The sequence below is a fragment of the Meleagris gallopavo genome, chromosome 1, assembly GCF_905368555.1.
Source record: "Meleagris gallopavo chromosome 1, MGAL_WU_HG_1.1, whole genome shotgun sequence".
Lineage (NCBI taxonomy): Eukaryota > Metazoa > Chordata > Aves > Galliformes > Phasianidae > Meleagris > Meleagris gallopavo.
In genome coordinates this window covers 41,271,089-41,296,526 of record NC_139404.1, presented here as the reverse complement: position 1 = coordinate 41,296,526, position 25,438 = coordinate 41,271,089, and the positions used below count along the sequence as shown (strand labels likewise).

General features: G+C 34.6%; 1 protein-coding gene across 6 annotated transcripts in view; it reads right to left on the bottom strand.

Moving 5' to 3' along the window:
- Positions 1-1,761: 1,761 nt before the first annotated feature.
- Positions 1,762-25,438, bottom strand: part of LRRIQ1 (leucine rich repeats and IQ motif containing 1) — a 104,362-nt gene continuing 80,685 nt past the window's right edge. For 3 of the 6 annotated variants that reach the window (XM_085222174.1, XM_010708783.4, XM_085222214.1), the window contains 2 exons: positions 21,244-21,364; positions 8,270-8,844 (listed from right to left, as the gene is read on the bottom strand). In XM_085222174.1, the coding sequence (XP_085078300.1) occupies positions 8,705-8,844; positions 21,244-21,364 (261 nt within the window). In that variant the 3' untranslated portion in view covers positions 8,270-8,704. Of the gene's footprint in view, positions 3,684-8,269; positions 8,845-21,243; positions 21,365-25,438 lie in introns of those variants that run through there. The other 3 variants (XM_085222191.1, XM_085222185.1, XM_085222202.1) reach the window with 3 other exon arrangements.

Below are 25,438 nucleotides of genomic sequence, written 5' to 3'. Positions count from 1 at the left end.
CCCAAGACCCAGATTCCTCCCCCACCCCCCCCTCCATCTCCAGCACACAGAGATACGCGCGGTGTGAAATGCAAACTGCATTCTTCACATGGCTTAGGAGCAAAATTCATACGTGGAAAAGAAACTCAGCAGTACGCTAAAGCAGAAATTCCTGCTTTTAGCATCCTCCTCCTCCTGGGAACTGATTTCCTATGTGATTTATTCCATTTGCTTGTTTGCTTGCTTCCCCAAATGAACTCAATATAATTTTTAAGTGTAGGAGACATCTAAGGAACGACAGCTGACTTTTTTCTTTCTTTTTCTATTTTTTTTTTTTTTTTTTTTCGTCCTACAACCCCTCTCGGTCTCCCACAGCGCACTCGCTCAGCTCCGACAGCGGAGCATCGAGTACTGCTGCACCTTTGCAAACGAGCAAAGCAGAAGCAGAGCTCTCCCCTGAGAGCAGCGCGGTGTTCCCTGCTGGATCCCGGCTGGCAGCTTGATTAATACTGGGACAGTTCTGAAAATATACGGGCCAGATTGCCGCAGAGACCCCGAGGCTCCGACTGTATCGAGGGGCCTGGAGAGTGCGTGGGGGTTCCCTGTCATCCCAGATGAATTGATTTCTTTTAGGGCATGAAATATGGGTCGACATTCTGGTTTGCAAGCACGAAGCTGGAGGAAGGTGTGAGACAGAAGGGACAGGGGTTAAGAAATAGATCCCTGTTCGCGTCAGAAGCACAAACAAACGGATGCATTGAGCTGCTTTGACAAGGACTGCTGGTTTTTAAGACTAGTTTGCTTGAAAGAACCGTTACTATTTTTTTTTTTTTTCTTCAATGCGATGTGTGCTAGATCCGATTAAAGAACGTGTAATTCAGCGATGCTGAAAGCCGCAGAGCAATTTTGTTCCCGTCTTTCAGAGGTGGGCTCTGTACAGTCTCAGCCTTATTTTGTCCTTTGCTGAGAGCAGCCTGTATCTTTGGGAACGTTCGTGTGCATTAAGGAGCATCTATCCCCGAGCCTTCAGCTCTCCGCCCTTCTCACCAGAAACGTCCAGATGAATACAAAAAAGGACTTAGTGGTTAACCGATATGCTGCTAATATTTCATCCACGGGCCTCCCCCTCCTCCCCTCTTATAACTCCAGCTCTTGGAAAAACAACATATTTTAAGCTTTCCACATAAATATTGGTATTGGCAAATAAGGTTGGCCCCCAGTCTATGCTTAGAGACAGTCTTCTTTTTGTTTCTACTCGGGCAATCAAAATTAATCCACTGTATTACAAATTGCTGCGGTGTATTTCACTTTTCCTGACAAAACCTGTACCTGGGATATATCACCGCCAGAGACCTTTTCCACGTCTGTGCGGTGCTTGTTTCCAGGAGGTACCAAGGAGCAACGGGCGTAGGGGGGTGCTCATCAAGTGATGAGGCGGCGTGAGCGCCGTGCCTCACTTCTCCTCCTGCTCGCAGAGCCTCGGCTATTCGCCGGGATGAAGCCCAGCACCTCGGAGCGCCCCGCGGGCAGCGCATCCTCCCGCATCGGCACGGCCACTCGCCCCGGCGCTCGGCCCAAGCACTTAGCGGCCCCCGAGGCTACCTGCAGATAAAAGCGAACGAAAAGGACACGAGCACGCAGAGCTTGCTGAAAAGGCAGCTCTTCGCTATTGGCTTTTATTCAAGCAAAAGTCGCGCGGAAATCAGTGGGATGGAGCTCGCAACGAAGAATGAACCCGCTAATAGTAAAATGGAAAAAGATTTATTGAAGGAAGTCAGTGCACAAACACAGATTCCTCTGCTCTCTCTCTGGGGCTGTTGCACAGCGCTAAGGCTTCGGGCGACCGTCACTGCAGTCAGCAGCAAGAGGCACTCGGTCGCAGAAAGGTAATCGTCACAGGAGTTGACAATTAAGAATAAGCGGTGATGGAAGGAAAAAGTCACCAGCAAATACCGCCTAGTTGAGACTGCACGGTCTAAGTATTTGCATTTCCGGTCGCCCGAAAAAAAAAAATCGTGCTTTCTGTGGCACACCTTCTTTTCTCATATGAAGGAAGATGGCTTTTCAAAGGAGAATCGCTGGAGAACTGAATTAAATCGTGCGGATTACAATGTATTGGCCAAATCAGAGTCAAATTTACGGCTTACTTGGGTTGTTGCAATGAATAACCTCTCTAATCCCTTACACACGGTGATGGTGGCAGAAAATACGAGATTTTGAATGGACAGCACTCACTTAATGACAGGAATTTAGCAGGAAATAAAAGATTACTATTATTATTATTTTAAACGTTGTGCTTCTCAGAGAGTGTCTCACAAGAACAGCAAATTTGCGCTGACTTGAAATGGAAGAATTTACTCTTTATTAGAAATTTACTTAAATAGCTATAGCAATCTCTCTTGGTTTTGTACAGACACCTCCAGATAAGAAGGTCGGGCATATTGCCTATGGCATGGCTAATTGGAAGTGCTTGTTTGTGATCAAGTTTGAAGTAATGTCACAGATAAATAACTAAATAATAACAATCAATCAATCCCCCCCTAATCTCTGATTTATTTGTCTGAGTAATTTACCAAATAAATGAATTAGGAATAAAGAAAATACAACCTTCAGCCACTAACAGACATTTCTGATCATATCTTGACTTTGTCAAATCATTATTGGTAGTAACCTATATAAATACTTTTGGCTATATCTTTTATTAAAGACATAGCAATTGCATTTCAGCCAGAGGTTGTTTCATATCTACCTGGGCTGGGTATTTGGGCTTCTTTAGTATTTGGATTATAAAAATAACAAGCTACATAAATAGCAATGAATCAATTAAGAAACTAAGAAAAGCTTCCTACTCAAAACAAGTCTATCAGCCATTCAAGTGAAGACAAGGAGAGGAGCAAAGCCTAGCAGGTAGGTATATGCTAACCCATTGCATCATCACCAATGTCATTAAAATAATGGATAGAGTTCATCAGAGCTCAAGAACAATCAATTTGTTCATCTACTCTCCAAATAACAATATAGTTCATAAAGTCACTCATTTCAACTTCCAGTCCTCAGAAGGATGATCAGTTTGAGGGAATTACACAATATTTCTTCTAAAATCTTTTTCAAAACCCAGTCTTTGCCCACTGACCATGATGGAACTTTATAAATCAATCAACTTTCAGCTCAGCTTGGCACTCTGAAAGCATCTTGAGGATGGATTCAAGGTGTTGTCAGCATTTTTCTGTCCATCATCTACCTTGAGAACAAGTTAATCTCTAGAGACAATAGAATCATAGAATCATAGAATTGCTTAGGTTGGAAAAGACCTTAAAGATCAGGTCCAATCACAACCTGATCATACTATCTTAAAGCTACTACTCACTACCTACTTTAAACAATTTATTTAGACTATATTGTTACATTATTATATGAAGGCCATACTTGTGTTTCTTTCTTCTGCACATTTTTCTGCCTCTCTGTAAGAAGAAAGTGGTCCCGTTCCTTCTTAACCACAGACACACCCATGAATAGGCACCTCACTTTCACACATCACATACAAGCTCTTAAAAGGGATACAGATAAAAACGTGGACCAAGATTTGCTTTCCGTAATGTCCCATACAGCAATGAAATCAGGAGTGATAGTAATTTGTCTTCTTCCAAAAGACTAACAGCCAAAGCTTCAAAGCTCCTATGATGGGGTAATATTTTCTACAAATCCTAAAAAAAATGAAATTAATGAAATTAGATTTTTTTCCATTTATGACTGTAAAAAGAAATAAACCAAAACAAGAGAGCTTTATTTTATTTTATTTTATTTTATTTTATTTTATTTTATTTTATTTTATTTTATTTTATTTCTTCACCCTCTCCCTCTCCCCAGCTACTACTGTTAAGTACAAACGGCTTTGATCTCAGACATGGAATCAGGCTCCTGAGTCTCTTACATGACTTTTTGGAGCCATTCGGTAATAACTGCTTTTCAAGTTTGTTTTTCTCACCTCATAGAATAGCATATTAAGGTGTCACAGTGTCCCAAAATATTAGCTCGGCTTTCATTAATGCACAGGATTAACTTCAGTGTATATCAGGGAAAGGCTGTGCCTACAGAAAATTTTTGTTATCTTTTAGACACTAAAATAATAAGGATATTAATCTTCCTGTGAGTATAATTGTGGTAGGAAGTCAAGTCACCGTTTTGCACCATGTGTTTGAGGTGAGAATTGGATGGCACCTGTGGCATGTTTTTGGAATGATGCAAACATTCTATAAGCAGACCCACATTTAATGAATGCATGAGCGAATGCATAGATTATTAGCTCTTAATAATTATGATTTACTAAGTCAAAATTTAACACCAACTCATCCTGCACCAAAGCAATGTCTATCCTATAGGCATATTGGGTCCCTGCTTTTTAAAGATCTCTTAAAACCAGAAATCAATTCGACCAGTAGTCATTTGAGTAAGGATGGCTGTTTTAGAAGTCTCTGAAGATGTGAGCGAGAAAACCATCCTGTTATCCATTCAGAAGCATTTTATCATGCTGTTTTCTCATTCAGATGTTGGCCATCTCTGAGTGCTGTTAACACCTCATTCTGACTCAGACTATGCGTTTTGGGAACACTTTTTTTATGTTGCACCCTTCAATCACTTAAGTATTTAAAAAATATATGCTCTTGGTCAGAACTCCTGTACAGAAGTAAATGTAAATCATATGGGAAACCCACTTCAGTGATCAGTACTGAGCTTACAAAAAGCTTTTCGATTTGATGTGGTGAATTACGCCCATTAGAGATTAAACGATTAAACACACTTTGGTCCTCTCAGTTCTTGATTTGAATGAATTCTACATTTCTAAAGTTTGATCTTCATTAACTCAAGGAAGATATTTTTCTAAAGTGCTTTTGACATAAAGTCCCCCCCTCCCCTCTTTCATGCTAAAGGATCTATGGGAAAAGAGAAAAAAAGTTCAGAGGAGATTACACTAGTGAACTGTGAAGAAGTCCGGGGCATCACAAAGGCAGTAGTGCATATAGAAACATGCAGTTATAGGAATTTGATGTCCACATTTTGCTGAGCGATCACAGGGATTTGCACTCAGCTTCAGTTCCAGCCCTCTACTCACACACAGAATGACACATCAAGAATATCTTCTAGTTCTAAATGGGAATTGCTGAATTGCTGCATTTCAACAGAGAGGGGATAGAGGGGGAAAAAAAAGAAAAAAGAAAAAAAAGAAAAAAGAAAATGCAAAAAACAAACAAAAAAACCAAAACAACTACCAAAAAAAAAAAAAAAAAAAAAAAAAGAGAGAGAGAGAGAGAGAGAAAGCGACAGAAGAGAAAACCCGAAGACAAAAGGAAAGCATAAAACAGCTCTCTGATGTGCAGGATAGAGCCTGAAATAGTCATGTCAGAAATATGCCACAAGCTATAGCATTCATGTTATGTCTGACCTTTCATTCTGTAAAGTGTGACTAAGAGCAGCGGATATTCACTCAGATTTAGAAGTGCCTCACCTTAGTCCTGAGAACAATAAACACTTTTCAGCCAGCTTAAACTGAAATTATTCCTCATGTGCATGAGCAACGTCAGCAAATCTTGTCTACAATTTGTAATTTAGTAAAGTCTATGTTATAAAGCTACTACTTTTTCTTTACAAAACAATAATTAAAAAAAAACAATAATAATAATAATAAATAACCAAAATAAAATGCCTTAAAAGTTGTTGACAAAACAGCTTAGGCGTGGAGGGATTTCTCACTCAGAAACACCCAGAAAGCAAAAGAGATCAGGTATGACGACTTGTACAAAGCTGATTTTTATTGTAGTACCTAACATTTATGAAATGTGAATTAAAAATTTCTTTTTACAGTTGTAATAATATGCAGTATATTATGCACAGACTAGATAAGTAGATGGAACAATCCACAAGAATGCTGAACTACCAATTGTTTGGTTTTGCATTTTGATCTCCAGTTAGCACATGTTATAGTTGTCAATTCAGTTACTCTAAACTACTAGCGCATAAAATGACAAACATTTCAAAATAATGAAATCTTTCCTTCAAAACTGATATCCCACTGACCTTTCAGTATTAAAGTGATATTAAAAACAGCACATTGATAGTATTTTAAGATGGAGCGCAACAAAAGATTAGAAGGTATGACTAATGAGGAGCCACTGATTCATGATTTGTTCAGCTCAGAGGAGATTGAGAGGTGACCTGATCATGAAGGGGAGTGCAAAGTGCTGATCTCTTGTCTCAGATGACCAGTGATAGGATGCAAGGAAATGGCTTAAATACGCATTATGGGAATTTTAGATTGAATATCAAGAAAAACTTCATTAATGAAAATGAGGAACTTGCTACTGGAACAGGGAAGTTGTCAGGGCACCAAAACTGCCAGAGTTCAAGAAGCATTTGGACAATACTCTCAGAAATAAGGTTTAATTCTTATAATGCCTCATGTAGAATGAGGAGTTGGACTCAATGGTCTTGATGGTCCAGATCAAGATATTCTATGAGTCTATGACTCAAACTGAATGAGCAAGGTTACTGAAAGATATTAACTGCAAACTAGAGGTTCTCCACTGTATCAGCCATTACTGAATGTGAAAATCATAGAATCATAGAATCACTCAGATTGGAAAAGACTTCCAAGATCATCTAGTCAAGCTATTCACATATCACCAATATTTCCCACTATACCATGTCCCTCAGTACAACATCTAAACTGACCAACAAAGTCACTGACTCCATCACCTCTCTGGGCAGGCTATTCCAGCACTTGACCACTGCTTGAGTGAAGGCATTTTTCCTAACACACAATCTGAATCTCCCCTGGCACAACTTGAGGCCAATCTCTCTAGTCATATTGCTAGCTACATGGGAGAAGAGGCTGATACCCACCTTACCACAACCTCCCTTCAGATAGTTGTAGAGACTGATAAAGTCTCTCCTGAGTCTCCTCTTCTCCAGACTGAACAATCTCAGCTTCTTCAGCTGCTCCTCATAAGGTTTGAGCTTCTCTGAACACGCTCCAGGGTCTCAATGCCTTTCTTGCAGTGAGGGGCCCAAAACTGAACACAATTCAGTACTTGAGGTGCGGCCTCACCAGTGCTGAGTACAAAGGGATGATCACTTCCCTCTTCCTGCTGGCAACACTGCTTCTGATACAACCCAGAATGCCACCTGGGCACACTGCTGGCTCATGTTCAGCCAAGTGTCAACCAATACCCCTGGGTCCATTTCCTTTATGCAGTCTTCCAGTCACTTTTCCTCAAGCCTGTAGTGTTGCTTGGGGTTGTTGTGGCCAAAATGCAGGACTTGGCACTTGGTCATGTTAAACTTCATCCCACTGGCCTCAGACCAGTGATCCAGCCTACTTAGATCTCCCTATAGGTCCTTCCTATCCCCAGACAGATCAATACTTCCTGCCAACCATATGAGCATTCACAAAAACGGAGATAACTACTTTCAATACACAGTCACATATGCATGTTAGCATATAAAAGCACCTCCCAAAATAATGCCATATGAAATTTAAGCACATTTTAAAAACAGATACAATATATGAATTTATCTTCTTTGCTGACTGAATTTTCAAGCCCCATTACCCTCTCCACCTCTCTCACTCTGTAAAGGATTGAGGCTTTACAATACTGGAGAAAAACAGATGAGGAAATCCAAAAGCAGACTCCTCTAGATCCAATTAGCAATTTCAACCCCCAGAGTGGAAAACATTAAAATAACTTTAGGCTCTGAAACCAAAGAACCTCTTCTGCCTAGTTTGTCAATGAGAAAAAAATTCAGGAGAAGTAATGAGTTACATATCCACTTCAGGGTTTCTACCATGCAGTAGTATGAATAGTTTAAATATAATATATTTTGTTTCTCTCTATAGATATCCATTTTTTTTACATTCCTTTACACTGAAGGAATCTGGCTACATGAAAAAACAGAGTTGGATTAACAGCATCTTGTAGATGTAATGGTACACTAGCCCAGCACAGAACAAGAGGTTAGTAAATGTACCTATTTATTTACATACTTATTTAATAATCTAGGAAAATGTTAGAAATATTTTAAATTATGAAATTTTAATAGGTTGCTTTATCATATTATTACAATATGTTAGGGTGAAACTCAAGAGGATTTCTCATATTGCTGTATAAAAGAAAAAAAAAAGATAAACACATTCTCACTATTTGCACATTTCTAATATGCTGTGAATTTTTGCTGCCTTGGAAAAACATTTTAAACAGACTTTTTAAAGAATGACATTGGATGTTACAGTCTAAAACACGGTTTATAAGCATGTACTTTATTTGTGAGAAAATGAGAATTTACAGTTTTGATATATGGCATACATCATATGAGCATGAAATATTGATACATCTCCACATCCTGACCAGTTTTTATAAGCAAGCCTCAACTTATTCGTTGAACAACAATTCTTCTTGAGCTAATTGATTCTATACCCTACACCACATAAACATACAAGCAATTGAAAAGACAAACTAAGATAATCTACTGACAGCTACAAAACAATTTGACCAGAAAAAAACCCAAACCACTGTAACCATATATAATAAAATAAGACATATTCAGTTAACTGAAACTGCTTATAAACTAAAAGATAAACGTATATATATTCACAGTCTTAAAAGAAAACAGTTCCCCATGTTTTTGGAACTAAAAATTTGATTGAATCATTTAGTTAAGTAATCTCCAATATTCAGCTAATATTTTTAGCCTTTTGCCTCTTTTTGCCTGTTCCCCATCCTCCACTGAACTGCAATGGATGGTCTCGAAATGATATCCGTTCTCTACAGGATGGACCCAAATTTGATTTTTCTGGAGAAGATATATTCTTTTCTAAGAAACAAACAGATATATGAAATTAAAACAAACAAACAAATAAACATAAATTTCACTGTATCGTGTTGCTTTTAATATAATAAAATATATTGATATGTCCAATTTGATAGCACACTTTTTATAATTACGTATTCTTTCCTGAATTAAAAGTCATACAGGTATTTTTCACAAGGCAGTAGTTTTTGAAAAACAAACAAGCAAACTCAAAGACCTTATGAAAGCAAACAATAAAATTACTACACAAATTACCATATTTTTAGTGGGTTTGTTTACTCTCTCTATAAATGTAGTACATTCATTTTTTTTCTTCAGATATACTCAAGTATAAGAGTATTTGTAAAAGGATTTAAATGCTAGAGTCATGCCTTTGCAGTATTCCTCATTTCCTTATCTTTAGATACTTTTATTTAACACCTCAAATAGTAGCAGATATCTCTAGTGCAGAAAGGCTTTTATTGAAAAACAAAGTAGCTGTTTAATCAAGCAGTATACATTTTATTAATTATTTTGACTACGAACCATAATACTTTAATTGAAAGCTGAGATCTTCCTTCGAATTAGTAAATTAACTGCTCAATGAAACTTGAAGAAAAAAATAATACTATTAAAAATATTGTGCCTTGCCTCTTGCTTAAAGATTTTTTTCTGTAGTTGGAAAAGTTTTCAAACAACAAAAAGATTGCACAATATAAGCTTTGTTCAGTGTCTCTCCCCATAAAAAAAAGCCTCAAAAAAAAAAAAAAAAAGAAAAAAAGGAAAATGAAAATGAAGTATCTATTACATGTTTAGACTGAAAAAAATGATAAAGATTGACTCTCCTATGCACTCATCTTTAAGATTGTATCAATAATAAAGATAAATTAGACATATGAGTTACTTATGTATTTTGATTAAAGAAATATTTTTATTATTTAATTCTGAAAATTGAATAAACAGAAATGTCAGAAAAAACCCAACAATAATAAATTTGAAAATTAGTTTAAGAGTGATAGAGTCCAATGCAGCAAAACAGGAAGTTGACCACATTCTGCTTGTCTAACCTGGATTATTTCTGGACTAACAGCCTCACTTGTTTATGAACCTATCTATGCTGCTAAGTATTATTTTCATGATGGACTTCAGAAACCTGTAAATGTAGATGTCTTGGCTTTCCACTTAATATTCTTTGGAAGTGATATATAGCCTTACCATTACTACCAAAGGTATATTATTATTCCATTAAAAAATCCCTACAGACTTGCTGTAGTTTGCTACAAGATACTTCTAAAAAGTCCTTATGAGTTAGTAATATATGCTTCTATTGTGGCATGAAAACAGCTGCATCTGTCATAGCATGAATTATGCTTGTCTAAACTACAGGGTCAATAGTTTACAAATTATTATTTTTTTTAATTTTTAATTGCAACTGATTGATACATTGCTTAGAGGGTATTGTTGTAAAATATTTTGTAAGTATATGTAACATTTTATTAATTTTGAGGGCATATAATCTGACAAAACTTTCTATGTGAGAATCACAGTTCAGAATTTGTTGACCTTGTGGTCTCAGTAATAGGGCAGGATAACTTCTCAGCCTGAAGGTATTTTTTCAAAATCTCAAATACTCTCTGCTTCCTTGAATCCAGGTTTAACAAACCACAGGATATCTCGAAGTCTGGTCATCATGGCTCTCTTTTCCTTTATGCAGCCTGAAGTGCCGGTTAGATTTCCTAATGTCTGCTTTACATGTTACCTACAGTAGTGATCCAGACAGTGTTTATCAAAGCACAGACTACTCTGTATCCTTTCCATCCTTTACATGATTCTTAGAACATTCAGACAAATAAAATAAGATAATTATAGGGAACAATCAACAAATTTAAAATGAAAATATTCCTTGAAAATAGGATGGAAAAGTACACACCTTGCAAATTATAGAACTATGGAATCATTTAGGTTGTAAAAGACCTTTTAGATCATCAAGTTCATCCATTCACCTAACAATACAAGTCTACTGCTGAATTATTTCCATAGGCACCACATCTACCTGGAGAGTGGAACTCAATCACAGGAAGTCTGTTTCAGTGCCCAACCACCCCTTCTGAGAAGACATTCTTCCTGAGATTTGATCTAAGCCTCCCCTGGTGTAATGTGAGGCCAATGCCTTGCATTCTATCATTTGTCATCTGAGAAAAGAGACTAACATCTTCCTCATTGCAAGCTCCTTTCAGGTAGTTATAGAAAATGAAGTCTCCCTTCAGCATCCTTTTCTACAGACTAAACAGCCCCAGTTCCCTCATTCGCTCCCTTTCTGTGTTCCACCTTCCCATCTTTGAAGTGGATATAACCATGCTTCTTTTCTGAGAATGTATTTGTGATATGAGCTTAATAATATTAAGAGATTAAGAGATTAATATCAGCATCGCTGTTCTAGTTATTGGTCTAGCTGGAGTGATGAAAAACAGAACTGGCATGGGGAACGAACAAACAGTATCCTACAGAAGAATTCTCAGAGATATGCGTGAGACTGATATAGAAGCATAACGAAATTTGCTTACTCCTATTCATGTTATAATTAATTTTCAGACATTATATTCACAGAATTGCTAGTGGCTTAGATATTAATTATGATTGAAAGTTGTAGGTAAAGAAAGTTCATTTATGTTGAAGGTATTAGACAACTATGAGAAAGAATTTTATTGCATTTTCTTCTCATAGAGTTTAATGGAAGAAAGAACACTGAAAATATACAAATGGAATGCACCACAAATATAGGACTAAAATGATTGATCCCCTAAGGTTACATGCTTATTTTTAATTCATGTCCTTTGCAGTTTCATCAAGAATTCAGGCAGGAACACTTTTGTGGCAAACATTAGGGCAACACCCGTATGCAAGTTTAAAGCAAACACCTAGGTAGAGTCCTGTGAGATATAAAAACACCCTGTGTAAATTAAAATTAACTTAGCTCAATTATTGTCAATGTTGACAAAAGGTCTTCTAATTTAAAGCAGGCAATTTTTTCCTTCAGAAATATTTGATAAAGACCGGTTCACATCAGAAGGTTAGAACTTTGTCTAGATTGAGGGAATGAAGGTAAGAGATAATGACAACATTTTGAATTAAGAGATTACATCTACAAATGATTCTCACAAGTATAGCTTTGTTTTCTTTTTTTTTTTTAACATATTTTTAAAAATCATACTAAAATTAATAGATAACTGAAATTTTATTATATTTTTTAATGTATTTATATTTGTTGTATTTATTTATACTTCTTGGGCTTCTTTTATTTATCTCCTTGGAGATAAATGTATTTACACCTGCTCAGGGGAAGTTTTTCAATTTTATTGATTTATGAGATTTTTTTTTTTAATTTAAGAAAAGGTGAGAAAATAACAAAAAATGGGGAAGGTGCTTGGTTCAATGTATGGAAGAATAAAGAAAGGATTCACTAAAAAACAACTGCAAATGAAAACATTTTGTTGTACCGCACATATGTCTAAAATGCTGCAAGGTCAGATATTCAGGCATTATTAAAATATCTAAAAATAGTGAGATACTTTACATGCTTTTTCAGAATGTGCTCTATTTGAAAGTTTTACTTTACATCCCAGTTCTATTTTTTTTTCCCCAGAAAGCTTTTAACTTTGTCCTGTAGAGTTACTAATAGCAATACAGATTCACAGTTTTTACAGAAAAGTTATATTTACAATACTTCCGTTTTTCCCTTGAGACAATGTGTATCTTGCAAACAAGCATTTCAGATATTAGCATTAATGAATGAATAAGATGAATATTATCAGAAATTTTTGATTGGAAAAACAAAATGTACAGTTTGATTTTTCTATATAGAAATCTATAAGGCATAGCTTTCGAGTGTGCACAGGTATGCACATCCAGGTTTCTGATTTATGAATAATTTCAATCATGACAATAATATTTTTTGCCATGTTATCTTCCACGAGTGTATTTGTAACAGGACTAAATAAAAGGCAACAGAAAGTTGCACATCCTTTCAAGCCCATAAATATCTTTACTAAATAGAAACTAGAAGTAATATATCGGTTTTAGTCTGTAAAATATCAGTACTTCTGACATCCATAGTAATAATAATTATTATCAATATAATGATATGATAACAACAATGGCAACAATACTTAACATATAGGGTTACTAGAGTTAAATAGGACCAGATAAAGTGTATTAAGTGTAATTCAACATGATATATAGTTATTCTAATACCCCCTCATATGGGAACAAAATCATAGCCAAAAAAAGCAATTTAATTTCTCTTATGCCAAAGTAGGCTTCAGGAGATTGAGGCTGTAACAGTAATGTACTATACTTTCAATTAATTGTAACTTTCAACCGTAGGAGTCTCCAGTATATTCTGAGATACATTCAGATGCCTGTATATATCAAATAACCATTTCCTTTGACTACGTGCTGAAAGCTTGTCATGGGCTTGGTTAACATGCTTCTATTTCTAAGCAGTCACTTTTCTGTTGTTTAATCTGTTTTCTGCTATTGATTTGTTCTGGTCTTTTTTGGTTAAAGCCTGGGTCTTTTAACAAATGTCAAGGTTTACATATCCTCTGTTTTGATAAGTAATGCAATATGTAAAATGCTTTGAATAAAATTCTCGGTGTTCAAGAAGAAAAGCTTAGTTAAACAGGTTATGATAGAAATTTTATGATGCATAGTAGACGTCATAGGGTATTTATCGACCCACCTAACATTGTGTGTCTGGAGAGATAATTTCAAAGTCCTTACCATATTGTATTACTTAAGAGCAAATACAGCATAAGAATGCATGGAAGAAAAATTCAACATCTTAATGAAAGTGACCAGAACGAATCTTTAGCAGCAAAGCATTTACATCAATTTGAGCTCTGGAAAGAAGTTAGGTTCAGCAGGTCTATGAAAAAGGTGAATGCTAAAATCTCAGATAAGTTGCTTTTTTAATATTGTTATTTATGGGCATATTGAAGTCAGATCACAAAATATTAGTTCCCCCTTTTATTTATTTTCTTTAGATGACTTATTAACCTTAAAACAAAAAGAAGAACGTATTTATTGCATTTTAAATTTACATAATGTATTTATATTTCAGACTTATATTTTAATAATATCGAGAAGACTCAAGAGCATCTTACATGAAATCCCACGTAATATGTAAAGATGCATGGCCCTTCCCTGTGGAGATTTGAACATAAAATGTAATCTTTTTTGGATGAGGGTTTGGGGGGAAGGGGAGAGGTGAAGAGAAACGTATTAATTTTGTTTCTAGGTGTCTCTGACTTCAAGTTTGTAGGAGACTAATCTAAATATTTTATAGAAACAATGCATTTAAACAGTTTTTTGTTAAATCATACCTTGATGCTATTCTGATCAGATCATACTGGAAATTACATACTTGAATAATCTAAACTCTTAACGTGAAACTCACACACATAAAGGAATTCCTACAGAAATTACAAAAATACTGACATAAGTTACAATATTTATTAATCATTTTCTACACATGAAAACAAAATAACACAAAAACTATAATAACCCAAACATGTTCCTGCAAAATACAACATAATCCTAACTACACAGTTTTCTCCAGAAGTAATGCCTCCTGCTTATTTCCATGGAAATCACAACAGATACAGAGCTCACTAACACTACTTGATAGAGCAAATTCATAGCTATAAAATGCTATTTTTCAAATAAAACAGCTATGCATCTTTGTCAGCAATGAACAAGAGCCTATATGCTGGACTCACAACAATCTGCACCACTGGAGGTGACCCAATGTTGCTGTCAGCACTGCTGAAACGAAAACCAACACCCCATTGCACTCAGATCCACTATTTGGTCTCCATAAACATTCAGCAATTATTGATGAACATCAGTGGGTGCCATTTCTTCTACCAGGAGCATTTCAATGACACACCTTTGATTTCAATGACATACCTTTGCTTCATAAGCATTTCCATGTCAGATGCCATTTTGACAGACCGCCCTGCTGCTGTCATCTGTCACACAGCATCAAAATGTAGTGGAATTTTGACGAAGATTCAACCTTCACTGCTATCCACCAACATCTGCCTCTGAGGTCATGGGCCAAGATAATAAAATAGGAGGCACTAGTTTCAGAGCGGCCTTCACATAAAGAGGACTTTTAGCACCACTGGCTATTAAAGTTCAGTATCTCCTTTCTACTCCAGTTCCTTACCTATTTCCAGAGTTTGATAATTTAGGACAAAAATTGCAGATTGAGTAACTGCCTTTGGCTGAAGTTTTCTGAAAGACTGGTCACTTCTAAGAAAAAAACATGTGAGATATTTATGTTGTCCTTTGTAGAAATGACTTGAAATCTGCCAACTAGCAGATCTGTGCTTTTAGAATCTGCCCAAATTTGATCAAGTATATACAAATTAAATTTTCTACGTGATTGGAGGCAATGTTCTTGATTTTTTTTTGGCTAGATTCCCTAAAACATCGGTCAACAAGGAAACAGGCTTTACTGTGATGTTACATGGAGCTAATCAAGACTATTCCTAAAAATAGTGTTGAAAGTCATGCTAGGTCAGGGAACTAAACAGCCTGCTTGTTATATACTCTCCATTATATACTTTCAGATTCTAGCTACAGTAACTGCGAAGATGAGGATAAGAAGCTTTTATAGGAAGAAAACTGGAAGAATGAGCAGAGATTTGGGGTTAAAATCTGAGAGAGAAATGAAATTAAGGCTGGAAGTGCACTGAAACAATACCCTGACATAGCTGGCAGAAGAAACAGACTGACATTGAGAGAAGAGATAAACTATGGGAAATAAGGCACTGTGAACTGGCAAGGGCGGATTAAGAAAGAATAAAGAAGGCACTAGAGGCACCAGATTGGCCCTAACTCCCTTAAATTATCAAGAGTAGTGGATATATATAGGTAGTGATAATAAACGATGTAGAGAATAAGTAGATTAAGAGTCTGCTATTTAATGCCTAAATAGTACATTAAGACACACCAAATAAACTTGGAGAAAATTTAAACTAGGAAATACTGAATCTTAGGAATATTGGCAAGCTAGGTACTATAGGGACTAGAGACAAGGGAAAACAAATAATCAGACAAGGATCTGCAGAAACAGACTTAACTCAATGATGGAAAAGAAAGCCTAAGAATGGATTGGAGAGAAAGCTTATGGTAGAACAAGGCAGAAATAAGAACTGTTCATATTTGAAGGAAGGGTTAGAAAGTAAAGGTAAAGTTAGCAATGAAAAAGAGAATAAGGAAAGAAAATAAAGATTGCACTGGGGAAAAAAATGCTGCCATACACTGCAACAACCCTATAGAATTGTACGTCTTCCTGTGCACTGATTTGAGAAATATTTTTGAAGCTATATGACAAATCTTTCACATCAAAGAGAACCTAAAACTGCTGCTATTTACTCTTACATGGCAGAAATCCTTGCAGTAGGTCTAATAGTTCCAAGATTTCAAGTGAGTATCTAAACTATATGGATGTCAGTGTCACTACATGGATTTTCTCTCTTTTTTAATTTCCATTATACTGAAGCTATGTTCAAAACAATAAGCAACAAAACCGAGTAAATTTTAACTACTTCAGAACAGTGCAACTCTTTTTCATCTATTTTATTTATTCATTGTCTGAGCAAAAAAATATTCAGAATATTGAATTGTCTCATCATCTTGTACTGGACAAAATGCATGTCCTAACATTCATGTGATCATACTGCCAGATGTAGCTTACAGTAGAGATGGCTTTATTCCTAATATAGTTGTGGTTTTGGTAGACTGAGTGCAGAATTTTACTGTGGAAAAGTAATAAGTACTATAAATATCTTCATATGTTTACAGCATTTCTATGTATTTCTAAGAAGAAAGCAAAAACTTCACTGTTATCTTTAAGGAATTCTACTAAGTAGGTAAATGGCAAAAAAATTGAAAGGACTGCTAAATAAGTATCTCTATATTTGATCCCATGATTCCAAAATGTTCCTTAGTTTCTGTAACTTCTATGACAAACTTCTAATTTGCAATGGAGACTAAGAACAAAAAAAAAAAAAAAGAAAAAAAAAAAAAAAGACATCTGACAACCTTCTTGAATAAAGGAATGAAAAGAAAACTTAAAAATGACATGTTGGATATACAGACAATACTAATAGGAAAGGAGTAGAAAAGCAGAATTTTTTTAAGAAGTAAAGCTGCATCATGCACAGCCTACGATAAAGGTGAACACTTTCTCAGGGATTCTGGTTCATCAAAAGAAAGGAAGGCAATAAAAAAATAAGGGCGAGGTTCTTTCAAAAGGAAGAATAAGAAGTGGAATATGTAAAAAGGAATGCCAAATAAAAAATACTGCAGGAGTTTGTCAGTTTTTGTTTTCCATTGAGTTGAAAGTCTGTAAGAACATTATTAATAAATTTCATTAATTTAATTTCACAGATTAAGAAAGTGGTAGAGTTAGAATTTATCTGAGAAATGATGAATGTTTTGCAGTGGATGCCATATTTAAAGGCCATCTTTAGAGCAAGGGGTGACAAAATTGGGCCTCAAATTTTGTTTCTTCTCTTTCTGGCTTTGTTTCCTGAAAAACATTGTTTTACTGAAATCAGAAAGACTAAAATTCAGGGAAGAGAAGAATTAAGAATACCAGGTAGTATTTTAAATAACAACTAGAAGCCCTATCACATTCCGCTTACAAATCCTGTATTCTGTTATTCTGTAAATTCCAGTCAAAAGATTGAATCTCACAAGACAAGATGGAAAAGAAAATTAAGACCATTTTAGAGTAAAGAAAATAATATGGACAATGTGGTGGACAATGCAGATATACGGGAGACTAAATGTGCAACATTGGTTGCATCGACATAGAATAGGCTGATAGAACTGATGATTGTCAAAACCCACTTAAAAACTGTTTATTAGTATAAAAATTACTATCTAGCTAGTTATCAAAACAATAATAACAGAACAGAATAAAGATAGTTTAGAATTAATTTATTCCATCCATGTCTTTTGGAAATACCTATTAATTTTTGATGTAACAACGTTAAAATTCCTTTCCAGATCTAACTTCAGAAATGATGTGAACTCACCCCCAAAGAAGTCTTCAAAAAGTATGTTGAAGTTCAGTAGTTTTCCAGAAACTCCAAATTAAAACATGCAAGTATTGCATGTTGTATCTTTATAAAAATATGATCAGTCATGTTGTGCTACATAAAATGCATTTTTTTCAGTACTGCACATATTTTAGGTACTTTTTTTATTTGAGTAAATGTAAGTAAAAATAACTTCTGCATTTTTAGACCTCCCTTTAGAACCTGAAGGATCTGAAAAATTTATTGATGCAGTTACTGAATTAATTTATATTAATTAAATTATATTTATGAAACATACATAATATCCCTAACATCTCTGATAGACACGAACATCTCTCTGCCATATGGCACCTACTTCTGAAGACTTCCTATCAACAATTAAAAAGAACTCTGAATACCAACAAGCATTATGGTTGTTGTAAGATAAATTTAGGACCATTTTATTGATTATGACTTGCCAGATCACTGAGATCAAATTCTTCTGAAAAAGAAAACTGTATGAAGACTTGATTTAACAATTAATTCAAACGGAAGCACCTCCATGGACACAGGATTTTTTAAAATCTCTTTGGCAATACTAATTCAGTGCTAGTTGAATAGGAATACATTTAATAAATTACTAGAATACTTTCCAGGCTTCTTAATTAAATATTTCAGAATGACAAATTAAGATGAATGAGAATACACAAGAAAATATGTTATAATGAATATGTTTCTCATATAAAAAATATATGCAAACATCTAGTGTTTTCAGATGAAGGTTACTACAGAGCTAATAATTAATTGTAAATTACTGAAGAGCAACAGTCTTTTGCAAATTGAACTAATATAATAAAAGTTTATTCACGGCAGATGAATTGTATAAAGATAAAAGTATTGTCTGGTTTAATAAATAGTATGCATTTCAATGTAATGTATCATCACTGTTTAGTTTCCTCAAATCCATGATGAAAAAAATTATGTAGATATACATGCAGAAACATATATAGAAAGAATTAAGACCTGGGCTCTTTTTTCCTTAGTTCTTTGACTATGGAAAGGAGAATGAATATAGGAACGAGAATGAACATGCTAAAGCATCTGTGTTTTTTGTGAAAATATACCTATATTATCAGATGCAGTAAACTGTTTCTTTCCCTCTCACACTTTTGGCTCTGCCAGTTGGATTGCTTTTCCCTGCTCCTCTACCAGTCTCTTCTTTTCAAAAGGAATGGCATTTTTTTTCTTTACCAAAGCTCCTAAGTTCTATGTGGCAGTTCTGTGTTGATTCTTACTTTTTTTTCTAGATGGAAATATAGTGTAGGTTGCAATCTAGACAGCAGTTACACATTAATATGAATGTAGCAGATAATACTTAACTCAATTATTCCAGATAAGCGAACATTCTATTCTGAACATATGAATATTATGATAATTTTACCACTGATATTTGCAGCTCAGCCACTAAATTCAGGATTATAGTAGTGAGGAATCTCATCTAATTTAAATGTGGTTCTTCACCAGCAATCAATGTAGAGAAACAGGAAAATTCAGGATGCAATTAGAACTTTTCCAATATGGCAGGCAGACAAAGAATTTTATTTTTTCTCAATGGTTGCACTTAATCGAGCTTAGGATGCTAATTTAAATCAAATCTAATTTTAGGAATGTAAATCTAGGAAATAAGCACAGACAAATTGTACTCTGTTATTTTTTACCCTTGGTGCATTAATACAATATAAATAGATCTTTAATCCAAATTATTTTCAAAAAAATAGACAGAAAAAATTTTACATGTTTTTCTTGAATTTTCTTTTAATTTTCCTTTAAAATGAAAAGTCAGCTTAAATAATAAAAAAAAGATAATAATAATAAAAAAATTGGCAATTATATCCAATTTATAAAGCAATATAATTTATACTATGACATAACTTATCAAGGAACTTCATTATTTAGATAGTTTTAGAAATGTCAATAATTTTGCTGCAGTTATTTAATACTGCTTATATTTTCTATAACATAAATTTTTGGGGCTTTGAAGTTTTATTTATTTTGAAATGTCACATTGTACACAAATGACAAAACATAGTATTTCACATTAGAAATTTTCTCCTGCTGCGTTATACAAAATAAAACATGAATTTGAAAATGCTAGCATTTTACAATTTTTTCTTTTACTTTCAAATTCAGATTCTTCTGGTAATTTGTACAATGTTGAAGATTGATTAAAAAATAAAGTGATTCTCTGTCACTGATCTACAGTAAGTTCTGTAAGATGCATACATTACAGCACAGTTGGTAATTGACATGAAAGAAATCTGTGGCTTGATTATGATTGGTGTTATAGTGAAGCAGTATTTTCCATTTTGGAAAGAAATGAAGAAAGGAGGAAAGAAAGGAGGAAAGGAGGAAAGGAGGAAAGAAAAAAGGAGGAAAGGAGGAAAGGAAGAAAGGAAGAAAGAAGAAAGGAAAAAGAAGGAAGAAGAAAGAAAGAAAGAAAGAAAGAAAGAAAGAAAGAAAGAAGAAAGAAAGAAAGAAAGAAGAAAGAAAGGAAGAGAAAGAAAGAAAGAAAGAAAGAAAGAAAGAAAGAAAGAAAGAAAGAAAGAAAGAAAGAAAGAAAGAAAGAAAGAAAGAAAGAAAGAAAGAAAGAAAGAAAGAAAGGAAGAAAGAAAGAAAGAAAGAAAGAAAGAAAGAAAGAAAGAAAGAAAGAAAGAAAGAAAGAAAGGAAGAAAGAAAGAAAGAAAAAAAGAGAGGAAGAGAGGAAGAAAGGAAGAAAGAAAGAAAGAAAGGAAGGAAGAGAAAGAAAGAAAGAAAGAAAGAGAAAAAGAAAGAAAAAAAAAAGAAAAAAGAAAGAAAGAAAGAAAGAAAGAGAGAAAGAGAGAAAGAGAGGAAGAGAGAAAGAAAGAAAAAAAGAGAGGAAGAGAGGAAGAAAGGAAGAAAGAAAGAAAGAGAAAGAAAGAAAGGAAGGAAGGAAGGAAGGAAGGAAGGAATGAAGGAAGAAAAGGAGAATATAGAAAAATATTACTTTTAGGATAAAATATTTTTCTGCTCTATAATATAAAGAAAAAATAACAACTTGCTCATCAGTAGACCTAGCATACGTCACAGATGACTGTCTGTGGGTTAAAATTACAAGAAGAAAGGCCATTGATACTGATGATGCAGCTTTTAAACAGAACTGTAGAAAATATATGAGAATATTTCAGGTAAGAAAGTAACAGAAAGATAATTACCATGCAATATTAAGGTTTCCAAGCATGCTCAATTCCCCCAAAGCATTTTAAAGTGATATTTAAAGCTGATAATTAAAAGATCTATAACTTACTTGAAGATCTTGCTGAGTGCCTGTGTGGCTGCTTATTTTTTTCTCTCTTCACAGTCAAAGCACTTCCACTGGCCAGAGAAACAAGGTCTAACTCTGTGTCTTCTCTGCTTACAGGGCTTGCCTGGAAGCAGTGGGAGAGAATGTACACAATCATGAAATAAAATGTAACATTTTCTGAATGCAGCTCACATTACCCCAAATAAACAAACAGAGTCTGTCAAACAACCTTCTTCAAAATGATACCACAATCCTTTATTGTTGCCTAGGCTGAACAAATGCACTATGTCAAAGCATTTTTGTAAATAGGAGCCGATTTTAAAATTGTGGTTTTGATCTGAGTCAGTGCGGCAACGAAAGAAAACATTTTAGTACAGTAATTTTGAAGAAAATCAATCTTGCAGACGGTTGATGAAACCTTAAACAGCTTAAGATCATTTACTGACCAGTCTATAATTTAAGTTATAGCTGAATGTCAGAGATGTCATATTGGATTATTTTCTGCAATATTTATGTTTTATCCAGAACATGTATCACTTCAGTCAATCAAAGACCCAGTAAGTAATCTAATCTTGTAGTTTTTTTGCTACAAAATCATATCCATCAGTCAGCATTTATATCATACATTAGGTAACAGTGTTTTATTAATTATCAACTTCTACTTTTTGAAATGAGGCATGCTACCAGTACCTCAGTATGGCAAAATAGAAATTAAAATAATCTTTCAGTTTAGTCAGAGGTCCTTGTTATGGCAACACGTAGGATAAAGGTTAAAAATACTGACCTGAAAGATACCACACACTGAAAACGGTAGATAGTAATTTTTTTTCCTAGAAATTAATTCATATTTATTCAACAACAACTTTTGGATCTTTCTTTGAAATAAAAAGCTATTCAACGTCAAAAGCAGTTAGCTAACAATACTAGTAACCAGATATTGAGGGCCAGCAGCATTGACGTGGAAAAGACATTGAAGAGTGAGCTACAAAATTCCCAATGCAGACCTAGTTGGCTGGAATTATCGACCATAGGGGTACATTAAAATTTTCTAGTTTCTGGCACTTGAGAAGGGAGCCCAGGATGCAAATTAAGTCCTCTCTCTATCTAGGCTGAAAAGACCCAATTCCTTTCAGAATCCTTTCAGAAAGAAGGTGCTGGTGGTAATGTTGCCAAACTTTTGCACAATATACTAGTATCTTCCAGACTGCTGGATCAGGCCTTGAGAGACTGAGTCGCAGTTCCTTCCTCAGGTGGCTGAGTTCTGCAGTTCCTTGCTCTGAGGAAAAATGTCATGACCGTAAACGTAGGTTATTCTAGAGGAGACGATCTCCAGACTTCCTGTTCAAACCAGCTCACTGTACCAAAAGAAGCATTTCTCCAATGCAGACAAACTTTGTAGTCCAGTCTAACTCAGTCGAAATAGAGACCTGTTTTATTTCTTTGTCTTTATCCAGGCGCTGTTTAATGTAAAATTCATTTAAAAACTTCATGCAATTTTCAAACCAGCAACTCCAAAGATACAGATATTTTTTGCTCTTCCTTAGTGACTGCATACCCTTGATGCCACAGAAAGTTTATTTCTTACTTCCTGATGTCTGTCTGTTATATGTTTAATGATCATGACTTTACAAAGTTTTATTTTGCACAGATAGCAGGCTGCATTATTGTTGCTAAGGTTACTATTTTATTTGCAAGAACAGTATTAAGAATCTTTCAAAAGAATCCTGGCAACTCTCTACATTTTTGGCCTTCCTATTTACAGTCCTCATAACTTTGTAATCTCCGTGTGTTCAAAATCTTTAGAAAGATTTTACTTCCTCCTAAATTGAAATAATGCAATTAACGTGATTAACGTGATTCAAAACAATGCAATTGATCATTCTTATTTCCATCTAACCTGTTTCAACCCACAGTAGAAATTTTCTCATGTCCCTGTTTCCAAAGACCCTGAAGGCCACAGTATTCTAAGCAACTAATCTTCCCATGGAATTATTATCCAGTTTATACCACCATAAAAGCTGAGGTGTCATAATCTTGTAGACAACATTATTCAGGGTCATTTGTGAGATTCTAATAGGGCTGTCTCTCATGCAAAATTTATGCTACATTCTTTCAAACAAAGACAAGTGTTTTTACACAAGTACAATCAAAGTAATTTTTAAAGCTGCATTAATCTCTGAAGCAAACTTAATTTCAGGTTTGTAAAGAATCTCATTAAAAGTCCTCTGAAGATAATTAAAACCTTGCCATTTACTTCTATAGCTTAAAGCCAAAATTTAGAAGAAATTTAAGATACTGGTACACTTTTTCACAAAGTACTGCGTTGGACTTCAGACTGTACTGGTCACTACATTTAACTCTTTAGATAGTTGGAAATTAATTTTTGTCAGGAGGAATATTTGCCTTTAGAACAGTTCTGCACCTGAATATTTCCCTAGTCCTAAGTTAAATTATTTACATATTCTTTAATCTTCTGAGGTGAAAAGTACTGTTTAAATTCAAGCTATATCTTAATCATTTTGGATGCTGAACAATAGTTTAACCATGTGGGTAACTTAAATATGTAACAAAAATTACTGGACAAGTCCATTCTGTAATCCAGGAAAGGTTTTATTTAAAGTGCCTAGTATATAGTGTAAGTTAGTATGCCTTCCTATGCACTTACGTGGCCGTATTATGCAAAATTATCAATTTGAACTTTAAAATATTAACAAAATGTATATATATTTTTAAAGCAAAAGTCTATAGACATCTAAGCAAAGAAACCATATAATTATTTCAATGCCTATATAATGCTGTTTTCTATATTAGATATACATTTTAGCCCTTTTTCTATTTTTTGACCTGTTGCATTCTTCTCAACATTTCATTCATGTGGAACGGCTGTGTAATATAGTTCAGGATGTGACAATCCCATAACATTTCTTGTTATGCGGGTAAACCACATAATATTAATATTGTTGTGGGATTGCTGTAGACTTTTGTGGACAGACATGTTTACTGCAAACATTCTACTTACATGCACATGTTCATCTAATTTAATTATCTAATGTGTAATTTAGATAACATTATTCAAAGTAATTCTTCAAATTAATTACTGCTTTAGACATTACTTAGAAAATAACTGTTAGTGCACCTGCACCTAAAACTCATCACACGTTATCCAGATCATGATTTAAGCCACTGAACTTTCAAAAAACCTAAGAATTGCATTTTTTCAACCATGAATTTTATAAGAGTTTATAGAAGCATTTCTAAAACGCAGCATTGCAAAGGTGCTGAAACTGGACCACAGATGTTGGAAAAGGCCAAGACTGTCCCAAAAACAGAATGAGGTATGTAATCTTAGCAGCATACCACACATAATGTAACTAGTGGAAACTTTTTTATGTAACATCTTCCATTTTACATGAGATCTGCTCTGAAAGTAATACCGCCCATTTTATTACTTTGGCCCATGATGTCAGAGTCAGATGTTGGTGATATGGCAGTGGAGGTTGAAACTTCCCTCCAATGTTCTGTTATATTTTGCTGCCATGTGACAGATGGCAGCAGAAGGGCAGTCTGACAGAATGGCATCTAGCATGGAGGTGTGTATGAACCATGTGGAAAACATTGCACTCATTGACATTCATTGATGCTTACTGAATGTTTATAGAGACCAAACAGTGAAATGGTGGGTGGTGCATTTCAGCAACAATGCCAACACAGGAACTTTGAACCACTGGTCACTTCTGCTGGTGCAGATTTTTAAAAATATGGCATGTAGGCTCTTGTTTACTGCTGATGAAAATGCATAAATAATGTTGGTGAGTAAGTTGAAAAATAATGTTTTGTAACTGAGAAATTGCTCCATCAAATGGTGTTATTGCATTCTTTGTATCTGCTGAAGTTTCCAAGAAAAAAAAATATGAGGCATTACATTTTGGAGTGACCTATGTATGTGAATACGATATAGTTCTTGTAAATTTAACACTGAATCAATTTGGAAGTAGCTTAGTACAATTCTGTATGAACAGCAGCTCAAAACAAGCAGCATAAAGAAACACATAAAAATATGTTGTCATACTTTATAAACATATTCTTTATAAACAATCATAATTTATAGACATGCCATATTTTGCACACAAGAAATATGTTGTCATACTCAGTATGAACAGATACTTAGAATCAACACATTCAAATGAAAGTACAGCTA